The sequence below is a fragment of the Rhizopus delemar genome, genomic scaffold (genome assembly GCF_000149305.1).
Source record: "Rhizopus delemar RA 99-880 supercont3.1 genomic scaffold, whole genome shotgun sequence".
In the NCBI taxonomy this organism is placed as follows: domain Eukaryota; kingdom Fungi; phylum Mucoromycota; class Mucoromycetes; order Mucorales; family Rhizopodaceae; genus Rhizopus; species Rhizopus delemar.
Genome location: NW_027137827.1, coordinates 3,309,091 through 3,324,242, shown reverse-complemented (window position 1 = coordinate 3,324,242; position 15,152 = coordinate 3,309,091). Strand labels below are relative to the sequence as shown.

The following is a 15,152-nucleotide window of genomic DNA, read 5'->3' as shown; positions in this document are numbered from 1 at the left end:
AATCCAAGTGGAAGCACAGGATTTCTTTCTTTTATCCTTTTTTTTATTATTATTCTAGATCTGATAAACTTTCTGCTGAGCAGAAATTGGCAAGTCAGAACTCTCTTTTGAGGTACATGCCCTATAAATAAAATAGATTGTTTTCTATCAGTGGTGACACATACTGTTCGAGATGCTTGTTATTAGAGTTCTTTATGTCTTTCTTACTTGCAATTGGAAAAGCATTCTTTGAAATATCATCTTGACACAGCATTGTATTATTTAGACACCCTCTATTTTTAAAAGAAGAAGGCAAAGTTCAAGACTTACTGATAAAGTCACTAGTATGTTTTTGGAAGTTTTATATATTCTGTAGAATGTGTAAATTATGTCATTACGAATTTTTTCTTTGATGGACTCTTTCTTAATAGCAACGGATTCATGGATTCCATGCATTGACTGAAAACTGTACGCATTCATCACAGTATATGATGGATGGCTGGCAAAAAAGTAAGGTCTGTGGGTTTAGACCGCTCGACAAAAGCAGACCTATGAAGTCCATCTTCTTTTGCTACTCTGACAAAAGAAAGAAAGAGTTGCACTTGACTAGGGCAGAGGAAGAGTATGTGGTGATGGCCTGAAAGAAAAAGAGCCATGGGAGGAAGGTGAGGAGATACCTTGTGCTTTTGACCAAGAATCATAATCGAATTCAGCTTGATAATCCCTAGTTGAAACCATTGACTCCGTTGGATTGGATGATAAATAAAGTAATCACTCTTTTTGGGGGAATAAATTAAGTTGTAAAAATGGAGGATGCAATTGTCAATGACCCATGTTGTTGGCTAAATCTATTGTTGAAATAATATGCATTGAATTTAAATTGTTGAGAGGGAAAGCTTTTGATCTAATGTTGAAATACGAATGAGATGCATTGGCCATTTGGATAAAGCTTGTAAAGGTGGATTGTTCCCTTTTTTTTTCTATTTTTAATTGTCAACTTGTATATTACTAAAATGTAATAGCCTCTTCAATTCATGAGAAGAAAAAGTACACTTGGATATCAAATCGTATTTTATGTATGCAAGGATACAAGATGAAGAACAAAGGATTTGAAAAGACGTTATTTTTTGATTGCATGCATACTTTTCAAGACTAATTGTTATTTTGATTTTTTACTTTAAAGTCGGGTATTTACATACCCTTTTTTTTTATATATCTTTATTCTCATATTCTATGAAGCCCTTCTTTTCTAAACACTCGTATCTCGATTGGAACAAAGTTGCTGTGACCGATGATGTTTCCATAGTCTTTCCGATCAATCAAAGGGTTGTCCTAACCAACTTGATCAATTACTTACCAAGAATCATGTCATTTAATATCTTGAGATGTACCGAGCCTATAAATATTAGGAGCCATTTGTGGTTTTCTGTTCTTCCTCTTGAATATCATACTGCTCACAAATCATGCTTCTTTCAAAGTGCTTCCTCTTGCTTTGTTTGGTGGACTTTTATAGATTACATTCTGTATGAAATAAACCGTCATCATAACCTCTACAGCTACGGCAGAAATTTTTAAATCGGTTACCTCAAAATCCCAACTAGGATTTATTTGTCTAGTCTCCTCACTGCTCATTTTTACCCTTGGGATCACAGGGAATTTCAGCTTCTTTTAAATCTTGCTTTGACCTAGCTCTGGCGAAACAGTGTCTACAAGATATTTTATACCAACTAGGATCATGTAAAATATAAGCAAATAGAATCATCATTTAATTGTAAACAGCAATGCTAAAGTTCATTCAGTTCCTGATCATCTAACTTTCACAAACGACAGTCAAATGCTCGAAATAAAGTTTGTTGACTGCGTAAATATTGGATATGACAACATTGACCACATGCTAAACACAAGTTGAATGTTATCGACAATCATGCCTCTTCTTATGGCAGTACAATTCTTATTGGAACTGATTCATTTAATGAATGTCATAGAAGCACTGAAAAAAAAAGAAGCAGACATTTCTATTCTAAATGAAAGAACAATTTTTTACATGTAACCATTAAGCCATTTACAGAAGCAAACAACAAAATTAAAAAAAGAAGGATACAACATCAAAGGGACTGTCTCACATCTTCCAATGCCAAAGGATGATGTTGTTCATATAAAGTGATGTCCAGTAACATGCACCTTACAGCCTAAGTTAATGGATATCATCCATGGTTGGCTAAATGAAGGTGTTATCATTCCAACGACACCTTCCAAATGAAATTTGCCAATGAGAGCATAAGAAAAATTTGGACAGCGCTTGGACGGATAAAAGTCGATTGATGTTGGGGCCCTAGAATGTTAAACAAGGTCATACCAGCTGATAATCATCCACTTTGACTAATAATTAGTACAATGTCTGCTGCAATCATTTTTAGCAATGCTGCTTACAGTCATTCTTTAGATAAAAGACAGAGATTACAACCAAATTATGGTGTCTACTGCTCGTATAGTCCGTGGTGTCATTGGGAGAGCATGGGAAAGGCACATGAGGTCCATGATCAAAGTTGTTCATTCTACAGTGGAAATTGTACAAGCCCATGTATACTAAAGTTATTTTAAATGCAGTGAACATGTTGTCAGTTTTGATTCTTTTTAAAAATGAGTTTTAGTAGAGTTCTTTGTCTTTTTGTTTTCAATTATTAATAAAAGACAATCATGAGGCTCATTCTTGGAGAATCGTTTTGCGTTTATTACCAATAGTTATGTTGAACTATGTCATAACCAGTTAAAGTCTATTCATTTGGTGGTTCTAGAGATACCCGTGTGGTTAAAATAATCCATGATTTTTCACAAGCTGTATTGTCAACTATTCAATCTGTTGTAAAATGAATGTTTTTATGAAGTAAAAAAAAAAAAAAAAAAAAAAAAAAGAGCAGATCATGTAAGCTATATGATTTTCTATAAAGTGTTCCATTGAAACAGTCTTTTAGACGTGAACTCTTTTCTCAATCGTACTTTTCAGAATAATTATCTTTCTGGTGATTCATGCCCTGATCAAGTGAACTTGCAAGTACATCTTTATTTTTAGAGTAAATAGGTTCCTTTGCCAGAAAGATTCATTTTTTATTTCAGTGAATAGACACGTTTTCTTTTGAAAAGCATCAGAAGAAGCTTGAGATATTGAATGAATCAAATAAACATTCTCTCTGTGGCTGCTCACATATGGGGTGTATTTAAAGACATCTCAACCTGTGCAACATCAATTCCTCAATTATAAAACAAGACGTAGTTTATATCCAACGGGTTCTTTTTCAATAAAGAGGTACAAGAGACTCATCGCTTATGAAGTTTCCTTTCATATTTTATTTTACTTTTAATCGACTACAAACTACATCTACAATGTCATATACTCTCTTCACTTGTCCTAATGGTCCGGCGATGGCAGTGGAATTAATGACTCGTCATTTGGCTTCTCTTTCGAATGGTCACTTGTTTCCATCAGTCTGTCTATCGACTCCTCCTGATTCATCTTCCCACTGTCTGCCTTTTGTTCCTCCTCCTTCATTTCTTTGGTTCGTCTCCCCTGGTGCTGCTGCCCAAACATCTACATCTACTACCCATTCCACTCATTTGAATACATCACTCTTCTCGCCTGCAACATTGGCTACACTTATCGGTCAACTGCCTACGCGCAAAGCTCCTGGTGCTGATCACATCAAGGCCGAGATGCTCAAGCCGATCAGTACTGATCTCTCCCAGTTGCTGTCATGGTTTTTTTCCTTGTGCTGTCAATGGTCTTACGTTCCTTCTCTCTGGCGGCATGCTCAAGTCTATCCGATCTTCAAGAAAGGTGATCCTTCGCTGCCGTCCAACTATCGACCCATCTCACTGACCTCGGTGTGACCTCCACTTGATCTGGCTCAGGGTGGCTTTCGTCCTCGTCGCTCAGCTCTTGATCAGGCCTTGTGTCTTCATGAGTTGATGCAGTCTTATTACCGTCGCTCACATCGCTTTCCTATGGTCGCGTTCCTAGATATCAAATCGGCCTACGATACCGTCAACTGGCGTGTTATCTGGGATGCCCTCTCTCGCTCTGGTGCATCAAGTCCGTTCCAGTCCCTCTTGGTCCATCTTTTCGATGATGTCTCGGTGTCTGTCTTGGTGTGTAATCACTCATCCATTCCTTTCTCTCTTGTCACCGGTGTCTTGCAAGGTTCTGTTCTCAGTCCTCACTTGTGCTCGGTGTACATCAACACTTTACCTGCTCTCCTCCGTCAAGTCGCTGCTCCAGCCACTCATTTGGTTCCCTCTTCTAGTTCTGCTGATGCTGGTATGGTCCCAGTCAACTCTCTCCTCTTTGCTGACGATGTCGCAGTCATTGGCTCGGCAAAGTCAGTAAAAGAGATGCTCAAGCTTTGTGAGGATCACTCCTTGTCTCTTGGCTATCGCTGGAATCCTCTGAAGTGTGCGGTGCTCAACCACCCCACCTCCTCGTCATCATCCTCTGGTTCAACCCAACTAAGTCTCTATGGTACTTCACTTCCTTTGGTCGACAAGTTCGTATACCTTGGTATGCCGTTTGTCAAGACTGGTCTCTCTGCTCCCTCCTTGGTCTCTCTTCGATCTTCTGGTGTTCTTAAGGTTATGGCTATTCTCAACAAGATTGGTGTCAACCGTCAAGGTTTCTCTCTGCTGCTGTGCTCACGACTATACGCTACCTTTGTTCGCCCAAAGTTTGAATATGGCTTGGCTATCTCTCGACTGATGGGTTCTGATCTCAAGGCTTTAGAAGGTTTACAAGATCGCTGTCTCTGTCTCTTGGTTGATGGTCATCGTACCTCATCTACTACCATCATCAAGCATATCACCACCTTGCCATCTATGCGCCATCGTATAGATGTGCTTGTCACCCGTTACTGTCTTCGTCTTCGGTCACTACCAAGTTCCTGCCTGTTGTCGCTCCTGCTGTCCACACTTCCAACGTCACGCATCAATACTCATCTTGAAAAAAATCCTCTCTTCCTGACTCTGCCTTCTCCTGCTCCGTCCTCCGATACTCGGCTCAAGACCTTCTTTCGCCAGTATCGTGAGCGTCAACTCACATCTCTCGTCACCTCCACTACCCAGGTTCTCTTACGCGCATGTCGCCCTGCTCTGGTGGTTGATCCCATCCTTTATGTTCCTGCAACCCGTGCAGAACGCTCTCTCTTGGTCCGTTGGCGTCTTGGTTGGCTGCCTGGTAAACCAGAAGACTGTCCTTGTGGCCGTGATCGTCGCTCTCGTCGTCACTTCCTAGAGTGCGACCTTATACCATCGTTCCTCTGGTCCGATCTACCTCACTGTCCTCCTGGGTCTTATCCCATCGATTTTGCTCTTTCTTCGATGCCCCTTGGCCGTTCTGCTCGCTGTCCTCCATGGTGGTCTTCTCTTCTTCTGATGCTCTGGCATATTCAACGTCTCTGCCGTCCTAATGGGTACTACCCCATTGATCCTTCTCCTGGTGCCTCTTGGTATTCTCGCTCTTCTGCTAGCTCTGACTGAAACCCTTCTTTGTCGGCCTCCTACTGATCCCCCACGGAAGTAAAGCCATCAAAGTCCCTTGCCGTTGGGTTGTGACAGTAGGCCAGCTAAGTTGTGGGAGTAAGCAGCATATCTCATCATTTATCTTTATCTTTTTTTTTTTTTTTTTTTTTTTTTTTTTGGAGTTTTTCTGTTTCTCAGGCTCCTTTTTTTGTACTTGAAGATGCAATAATGACTTCTTAGTCGCCTGCAAATATCTTCTATTAAATAAAACAAAATCTTTAACCTGAGCTAAGCGACCACTGGACGGTATAAATCAGCAGTTGGATATGACGGAAACTGCAAATTTTCCTCCTGAATGAACTTGTTTATGCTTGGATGATGTTGTCATCTTTAATGTTCGAAAGGTGTGTTTTATCTAATGTCTGAGTGAGCCTATTTGATGAAGAATAATGATAATGTAGAGCTGGTGTGTTTTCCTTATTAAAATGTCCAACTATTAAATGGACAGTTATTTATTTCGATCAATAAAGCGTAAAGTGTGATTTTGTTTTGGCAAGGTAATTTAGAAAATAAGAATAAAAGACCCTAAAGTACATGATTTACTTTTTGGTTTTACAAGGAAAAGTCTGGTGATGAGCTTAGTTCAAGTTAATGACAGGCCACATGCATATTGTTTATCCTAAAAAATTCGTTATCTTGCATTAGAACCCTATAAAACCAGACTTGTTTATAGCTCTTCAAAAAACTTGTTGAAAAAAAAAAACGTAAAGTCGCATCATCTGTGCTCTATTCTTCAAGCACGTTCACCAACATGTCTTCTTTACCTAATTGCTGTTATCAGAATGTTTGTATAATCCAAAATAGAAAATGTAGCGCATTAGATCTCCCTTCTCTCCATCATAGGATGTATGCCGTAAAAATCATAATGCTAATAAGTACGAATGTTTTAACTTGTTTCACAGCTTTAGATGTAAAAGGGTAGCATTGTAGTTTTATTATAATGCCAACAGTTGCGTTGAATTGTCTAATAGCTAGTGAATGACTACTACAGCCAACAAGACTCATTTGTAAAATAAATCGCTTTATTTAATATAAAGAACCATTATACACTCTATCCGCCCTTCTGTCCCACACATGCATTGATGAATCATTTAATTTTTTAATTTTTCTTTGTAAACAGCTCTTCAATTTCATCCTGTTCTTCTTTTTTAACGGGCGCCTTGAACCACTTGCCTCCGATCTTGACAAAGGGGGCTTTCGAGTTCAATTCAAGATAGACAGAAACGCCGCGCTCCGTTGGAGTCTCTTTCAAAAGGTGATCATCATCACTAGAAACATCTTTAGGCTTTTGATCAGACAGGGTCATGCCATCATCAGCAAAACGATCTGCAGGTTTCACCTTGGGTTTTGGATTAGATCCAACGCTTAGTGTTAATTCCAAAATACGCATAGCTAACAGAATGAAAAAAAGAGAGAAAAAGTGATGTTTATCTTTATGCATGAGGCGTGGTACTGTGGCGCAAGTGTACAGTACTACTTTACATTTTTGTCATTTTTACATCTTTTTAGGAAATATAGAACTTCATTTTACTATAAATAGAGAGAATGATTCTTTTTATTTTCTCCCAGTCAACATGCTCACACCAATTGAAGAGCCTGTGTTTTAGAACTTTGAAAGGCTTCAGCCTTGAACCATAATCCCATTTCATTCGAAAGGTGGGTTAATCTATTGTCGAGAAATAGTCAACATTAGTTTGAGAACTATGTCGATTCATTTTCGTAAAGTGTGCAAATTGAGAGTGGAACGGCTGTCCATTGACTTGTATTTTAAAGTAACAAAGATCAGTTATGAAACTTGCAACACAGTACTTGAATAACTTTAATGTGAGCAACATGTTGTTTTATCATGTTGGATGAAAAGGAAAAATGATCAGAAAAAAAAAAAGAGGAATTCATTTGGCAGTAAAGTAAATCGTAAGCAGCTGTCTCTGTTTTCAGGAACGCATATTACTGCGAAAGAATATGATTGGATGAGAAAAATAGTAACTTTGCCTCCTCCCCCTTGAAAGCACCCCCTTTTTTTTTAAAAAAAAATAATTAATAAGCCATGATTTCAAAAACTGTTTATGATTATCTTGTTATTGGTGGTGGCTCGGGTGGACTTGCCTCTGCTAGACGTGCCAGTGGTATCCACGGCGCAAAGGTGGCCTTGATTGAAGCACAACACAGATTAGGAGGCACTTGTGTCAATGTAGGTTGTGTACCTAAGAAAGTGATGTGGAATGCTGGCAAGTAGTATGAATAATAATAAGAAACCCAATGCTAATCCTTCCATGTAGCCTCTATTGCTGAATCATTGCGTGACGCAAAACAATATGGCTTTGGTGACCATGAAGCCAAGTTTGACTGGAAATTTTTCAAAGAAAAGAGAGATGCCTATGTAAAGCGATTGAATGGCATTTATGAAAGAAACTTGGGCAATGATAAAGTAGAACATTTTGAAGGATTTGCTAGTTTTATAGATAAGAACACAGTGCGTGTTCAGAAATCAGAAACTGAATCATTTGAACTTTCAGCTAAAAAGATCTTGATTGCCACTGGTAAAAAAAAAGGCTGTCATCATTTTATTTTTAACTCTCTTTTTTTTTTTTTAGGTGGTCATCCTTTGATTCCTGATATCCCTGGTGCTCACCATGGTATTGATTCCGATGCCTTCTTTGACCTTGAACAACAACCCAAACGTGTGGCTGTGATTGGTACAGGTTACATTGGTATTGAATTGGCTGGAATTTTTAATACCTTGGGTACCAAGACCACCGTCTTCTCACGTACCAAGCACATCCTCCGTAGTTTTGATAGCATCATTCGTGATAACCTGTTGAAGGAGATGCAAACCGTCGGCGTTGACTTTGCCTTTGATTCCAGTGTAAAGAGCCTGGTACGTGAAGAGAATGGTGCAATTCGTGTCAATTATGAAATCGACGGAAAGCCCCATTCATTGGAGGTCGATACCGTTCTTTGGGCTGTTGGACGTGTGCCAAACATCAAAAAGTTGAACTTGGAAGCAGCCGGTGTCAAACTGACCGAGAAAGGCTACATTGCTGTGGATGAGTATCAAAATACATCTACTCTGGATGTTTATGCTCTAGGCGATGCTTGTGGTAGAGCTGAGTTGACACCTGGTAAGTAGGATGTGTGGCATAATAGAAGAAATTGATACAAATTGTGATTTTTAGTTGCTATCGCTGCAGGTCGCAAGTTGTCTGATCGTTTGTTTGGTGGTGAGCAGTTCAAGGAATCCAAATTGGATTATGAAAATATTCCTACCGTCGTCTTTTCTCATCCTACAGCAGGTACTGTTGGTTTAACAGAAGATCAAGCCCGTGAAAAGTATGGGGATGAGAACGTGAAGACATACACTTCTAAATTCGTCAACATGTACTTTTCCATGCTCGAACACAAGGAACCTACTGCTTATAAACTTGTGGTCACAGGACCTGAGGAAAAGGTCGTGGGTGTTCATATCTTGGGTAGAGGCAGTGATGAAATCCTTCAAGGTTTTGGTGTTGCTGTTCGTATGGGAGCTACCAAGGCTAACTTTGATGCCTGTGTTGCTATCCATCCTACAGCTGCTGAAGAATTGGTAAGTTCTGATGTTTTATAATCTTATTCTTATTGATGTCATTTTTAGGTTACAATGCGTTAGAATGATTCTATAGAATTTTAAATAAAGTATGCACTTGCATGGATATGTTTTAAGAGTATTGATATTATCAGAGCTATCCATTTTTAACCCTTAAAGCTTCATCCTTTAACCATGTGCTATTTAAAAAGAGGAATGCAAACATAGTAGGAATTGATTGTAAATTAATTTACAGTGTTTCCAAAAATTAATGTCACTTTTCTGAAAATTTTATAATACAGATTATACAGAAAACGACATTTGGATGAGACATTACTTTTTGGAAACACTGTATATTACAGAAAAGACAAAGTGTTGTGTTATTGATAATAAAGAGCAAGACACATTGTGATTTATTTACTTTTTTTGCACTAAAGGCTTATTACATTTAGGACAACGGTGTCCTTGGGGATTCCGAGCAAGACTTCTGATAACCCCACACTCATCATCCATGAAATCTCCACATGGTAAACGTACAGATATTTTAGTTAAACAAGGACCACACTTTTCAAAACATCTACGCGTACATGGGTGCTTGCATTCCAATATTTTCCCACAAGATTGTTTACACAAGATATCATCATGTTCATATGGATGACAGTTGAGAAGACACTAATAAAGAGTTAAAATAAAACAATGCAACAATCGTCATTTACCTCATGCCCACAATCAAGCTTTTCACCACAAGGTCGAGAACAACCACCTTCTGCGACTTCTACGAAATCAGATGCCCACTGAACTTGTGTGACAGTATTATGTTTTACACATTTCAAAGGTAAGCTTGTTCCGATCATATTCTCCTGTCTTTCTTCTAAGCCAGCAATGATTTCATTCCACAACTCACTCTTTTCACATAATAAGCTTGCATTTCCCAAGATATACATTCCCTATTCATTATTTAGTATGAATTATGATAGAATTGAGATGAATTACATGTTTTGCTCTCGAAAGAGCCACACAGACACGATTCGCTGCCTTCAGGAAACCAATCTGACCTTGCGTATTACTACGAACCAAAGACAAGATGATGATTTCATTTTCTTCACCTTGATATCCATCCACACTGGATACCTGAATCGTATCTGTGTCCATATTGGGTCTTCGTTCTTCCCGAAGAAACTTTTTCAAAAGGGTCTTTTGTCCTGAATACATCGTAATGATCGTAATCTTATTGGCTGAATAACCTTGCTGCATCAAATAGAATGACAGCTTGGCCGCAAACTTAGCCTCATGTTCATTCACTTTAGATGCAGAATCAGGCAGGTTATGTTCATCTTCATTGTGGCTCAAGAAGAAAAGAGATTGAGCTACACCTCGAATCGCAGGGTATTTGATCACGTCAGGATGATCTTGAAGAGGTGGGTCTCGGTAAATGGGGTTGATCAATTGACGAATCTCGGGTCGCATACGTCTTTGGTGTGATAGACGTGTGAACGGGAATTGATTCATGACTAAACGTTCAAACAAGGAGATGGACAGCCCATGCACTTCAGATAATTTATGAACAGAGGTAGAAGGTCTCAGCTGTTGATGATCACTAAAATGAAGCAGCAGTCAGTCTACTGGTGTTAGGTCGACAGTTTCGTTATTTACCCAATCAAGATTAAATGCTCCAAAGAAGTCGTAAGGGCAGAGATGATATGTGACTCTAGCATTTCAGCTGCTTCTTCTACAATCATGATACGTGGGCGCATTTCTTCTAATAGATCATGGTATTTGGCCTACGTTATATACATGAATGATAAAGATACACATCTTCTCTTTTAATAAAGTAACTTACAGCCGCGGTACTCGTCATACCAACCACACGATTTTCTCTACAAATCTTTGCTTCAAATTTAGCCATGATCGTACGGATCTCTTTTGATATTTCTGTATAACGAGTCATGAGATGACGCAAAGCAGCTTCCAATCCCTGGTTCCTCAACTCTATCCATCTCTTGTGTGCTTTCAATCGAGCAGCCAGTGGCCACATAAACACATCGTCTTCCTTCATCCATCTTTCTACTGCATCATTCCCATTGGACAATGATCCCCACATATCTTGCTCATCCTTCTCTTCCTCTGGTTCACCAAAGAAATCAAAATGGGTATCAATCCCTCTTGGCCTTTCAGATTTTTGATAATTCACCACCTTTCTTCCAGGTCGTTCTCCTGGATCTGACTCGGTCAGTCGTTGATAGGCCTTTCCGAGCGGGATGAAGGGGTTTTTTCGAGCATCAGAGAGTTCTTCACCTTTGAAATTTTGTTGAATGTCTTGCATTTCTTCTTCATCAATCAAATTGGCTTCTTCATCAATCATGTCTTCAAAGACCTTTCCCTTTGTTTGTTCTAGCAATTCTTCCTTTCTCTCATCATTGAACCTGTCCATGTTTCCATCGGAAACAAAGTCAATGGCGTCCTTGAGCCATATTTCGATAGGATTCGTCACTTTCTCCTTGACTTCTTGATTTCTGTTTGGATTACCTCCTTGCCACAAGCTATTCGTATTGCTTAATCCTCTTGTGTTATTCTTATTCATCTTATTGTTGTCGCGTCGACCTCTTTGCTGCTGTGGTTTCTTGATCGCAGTCACCACAGACGTAATCTCCCAATCATCATCCGAGTCACTGTTATCACCAATAGGTTGAGCAGATTGTTGTTGTCTTGTTGCTTCTTTTTTCTTTTCCTTACTGATTGCTCTCTTTAAACATCCAACTGACGAGGTCTCAGTCCTTGGATCGATTCAACAAAATCAGGTGTTCACAGGGTTCTTCATACAACTGAATCAAGGTCTCTTTTATTTTCTTTATGACATCATCCCGAGAACGATACAATCGACCGATACCGTGTGGGCTTTTAAGTGTCCTTTTGCGTTCATAAAGTGTGTGCAGTTTTAATAATTCTGATTTTGATCTTCCTCCCACACGAACGATTTTATCATTGTAGGTTAAAATATGCTCCAAAAATTGATCCAAAGCTAGTAAAATAATTTATCAAGATGCTGTAAAAAAATCTATCAAGGTGCTGTAAAACAATTCATCAGCCACTTACCGTGGTTGGTTTGACAAATACAAACAATGGGACCCAGTGATTCATTAAAGTTGTTCAACAAGACTCTCATAGCATATGTACCCACAAATGTTTTACCAGAACCGGGTGGACCTAGTGAAGTAGATGAGTATCATACACTGCTGATTGATAAAGAGCATACCTTGAATAATGGAGAGGTTTCTAGATAAAATCGTTTTGAGAGCATCCAATTGGGTTTTATCCATGCCTGTGTTATATTCAGGCCAAGCACCCATGATATCCACCGGCCAACGCTCCCCTCGGTGGGATGTCTTGTAGACGTTTGCATCGTATATTCTCTTTCTAGCCGCGTAATGAGGCACGAGTATCTCCTTTGACAGATTGACGAAATAAGGTGAGAAAGGCAGTTCGTCCGATTTGACTTTTTGCAGCACTTTTAATATATGTCGATAAGCTTCAAAGTATCCGTCTGTGGCTTCAATCATCACATAGGTGTCTTTATCTGACAGGGTTGGATCACCAAAACCAAGAGGTTGTTCATCATTGTCTCGTTCTAGATATAAATCAAGCATATATTCAAATCGATTCGGCCCCTGCATCGGTTCCTCTCCTCTGTCAACAATCGTGGCCACCTTTAGATCCGTCTCAAAATGATCCTTGGATAACAAGACAAGCGAACCAGGTATCAATCGTTTCGATTGCGCCCATTGGACACGTACATAATAAGGTAAACGAAAACTGATCCTATACAAGGGTTGGCGTGTGCCAAAGACAATGGCGTTCAATTGAACCTAGACCAAAAAGAAAAAAAAAAAATAATGAGCTCTTCTTTGTATGTGTCAGCTGTATATCAATCTACGTGTTCATAAAGACGAAAAGGTTTCTGAGCTGGTGATAGTTTTTCCATCGCCTCACTTAAATCTTCCTTCCCCTTGATAGCAGCATAATCTTTCTTGTATCCTTTGACTGCATTTCTCAAAGGAATAAGAAAATCATGTCTCATCAGTTCATAGTGGGTATACAAGTATTGTTCCGCACTTTCATAAGGTGATCGAATTTGATTTACAGGCACGTCGGGTATAGGCATACGATAATCATCAAATTCATCCGTTACTGTCGTCATCATGATATCCTCATAATCCGGTACGATCTCTTGGTCACGAAACGAACTGTAATCGATCACTTTAGAAAATACGGGTGCGTCAGGAATGTCCAGGTTCAGACGAAATGTGGCTGTTGGTTCCTTGATGTTGGAAAACCGTCCAGAGGATGGCTCATGGGGTTCCCAGATATCTTGCTGATCCCACTGTCGATTGGAAAGTTGAGTGACTTTGAAATCGTTCGTAAGAGAATCCAACGTGGCATGAACAACAGGTGTATTGTCTAAACTGTATGTGTCGGAAGAGTAGATAAAATAAATAAAAAAAAAAAAGAAGGTTAACATCGACTTTGGGTTTTGCTTGGTTTATACTCTGACGTATCCCAGTTGAAACTATTCCATTTAGCTCGAGAGCCACTGCTCTTTTTATTAGCCATTTGAAAATTAAAAAAAGAGTAAAAAAGAATTTATTTTTTATTATTATTGATTTTAAACGCCCCTAACTTCATTGATTTTGGTTCAAAGCCATGCTTTCAGATAAAAAATCCTGGGGAAAGTTTGCATCTTGAAAGCTGTCCCAAAATTGGTTATCTACAAATTTATCTTCTATTGTACTGTTAGGAAGCAAGTCTGATATAATGTTACACACTTTTTCCCATTCATTGTTAGGGATATCAGGGACTGTAGGATTGGGACATGCTTGGAAACCGCTTGGATCAAGCATACTACTGTTAAAAACCTTTTTTGAAAGAAAAGTAATATGAAAGTCATCTATGAAGGAATCAGTCGTTGATAGTTGTAACATATTATCTTGGTGGCTCCAACTGGAACAGTCATTTCCAAAATTTTTGCATGAAAGTAAATGAATAGCATTACTTCTTTCAACTTTTTTGGTATTGTATACATGATTTGGGTATTTTTCTTTATAAGCTTTGCGATACATGTCTGCCTGCTGAATGTACTTTTCTTTTAGCTGTTTGCTAGACCACTTCCACATAGCTCCAAGTAATTTTGATACTTGACTATTATTAAATTCCGGAAACATAACTCGAACTATCTTTCCCCAGGCTGATCTATATAAAATGAAAGCATTTGTCGGACGCTTTGGTTGTTGAAAGTTTAAATTGATTTTGGTGAATGTTAAAGTAGTTTCTGAAGAAGGAATCCTTTCATCAGCATAAAGCTGTAATGCAGAAAATACATCATTCTTTTGAATGCAAAAGTCGGAATTCGCCAAATTTATGAATTCATTCTTACTGTCAATCATATCTAGTATTTCTTTCGCCTTTATGCAGATGTTACTTGGATCTATGAAGATTCGTGTTTCCTCTTGCTTGAAAGAAAATGTTAGGCCATAGATGGGAAGGCGCTTGCTTGGTTTGTGCACTGGTTTTGGCTTTATATACCTGTTAGAGGATACAGTGCTTCGATGGATTTGATCTTTCATTTAGCTTAATTCAGAGTAGAAGAGAAATATTTATTTTATGCATATTTATATATTTTGTTCACAAACAGTCATTCATTATTGGTTAGATGATCACTTGAATAATTTCATTATTCTTAATTTTATACTCAGCAAACACAACCCATTGTTTTGAAAAACAAAAAAAAAGCAATGAAAAATAAGAGAATATTATTAACATATATTTAATTAGGTACAATATATAACAGTTTGTAGTAGAGTGTTATAAGCCTTACTTTTATTCGTAGAGCAAGATCAAATTGAAATTTTGTAAAGTGGGTAATAAAAATATCGTAAGTTAAAGCTTATGGAAAACTTCCACTATGTTTTTTAATTTATTAGAATATAACTGGGTTGAAAGAAAGTACACAAACGATGAACTGTTATAAAGAAACAGTTTATTCTGTCGAATT

General features: G+C 38.4%; 4 protein-coding genes across 4 annotated transcripts; 2 read left to right on the top strand and 2 right to left on the bottom strand.

The window, feature by feature from the left end:
- Positions 1 to 3,414: 3,414 nt before the first annotated feature.
- RO3G_01294 (uncharacterized protein) lies at positions 3,415 to 5,502 on the top strand (the record flags this gene model as incomplete). Its single annotated transcript, XM_067655885.1, has 2 exons — positions 3,415 to 3,858; positions 3,922 to 5,502. The coding sequence occupies 2 exons, from the start codon at positions 3,415 to 3,417 to the stop codon at positions 5,500 to 5,502; spliced, it is 2,025 nt and encodes a 674-aa protein (XP_067511986.1).
- Positions 5,503 to 6,643: 1,141 nt separating this feature from the next.
- Positions 6,644 to 6,934, bottom strand: RO3G_01293 (uncharacterized protein; the record flags this gene model as incomplete). The annotated part of the gene is made up of 1 exon (XM_067655884.1): positions 6,644 to 6,934. One exon carries the CDS (start codon positions 6,932 to 6,934, stop codon positions 6,644 to 6,646), a length of 291 nt encoding a protein of 96 aa, XP_067511985.1.
- Positions 6,935 to 7,591: 657 nt separating this feature from the next.
- Positions 7,592 to 9,190, top strand: RO3G_01292 (glutathione-disulfide reductase; the record flags this gene model as incomplete). The annotated part of the gene is made up of 5 exons (XM_067655883.1): positions 7,592 to 7,670; positions 7,824 to 8,084; positions 8,139 to 8,666; positions 8,721 to 9,127; positions 9,176 to 9,190. The coding sequence occupies 5 exons, from the start codon at positions 7,592 to 7,594 to the stop codon at positions 9,188 to 9,190; spliced, it is 1,290 nt and encodes a 429-aa protein (XP_067511984.1).
- A 333-nt stretch (positions 9,191 to 9,523) lies between these two features.
- Positions 9,524 to 13,714, bottom strand: RO3G_01291 (uncharacterized protein; the record flags this gene model as incomplete). The annotated part of the gene is made up of 10 exons (XM_067655882.1): positions 9,524 to 9,778; positions 9,823 to 10,053; positions 10,100 to 10,703; positions 10,760 to 10,887; positions 10,947 to 11,775; positions 11,927 to 12,125; positions 12,200 to 12,310; positions 12,360 to 12,969; positions 13,038 to 13,566; positions 13,650 to 13,714. 10 exons carry the CDS (start codon positions 13,712 to 13,714, stop codon positions 9,524 to 9,526), a joined length of 3,561 nt encoding a protein of 1,186 aa, XP_067511983.1.
- Positions 13,715 to 15,152: the final 1,438 nt, after the last annotated feature.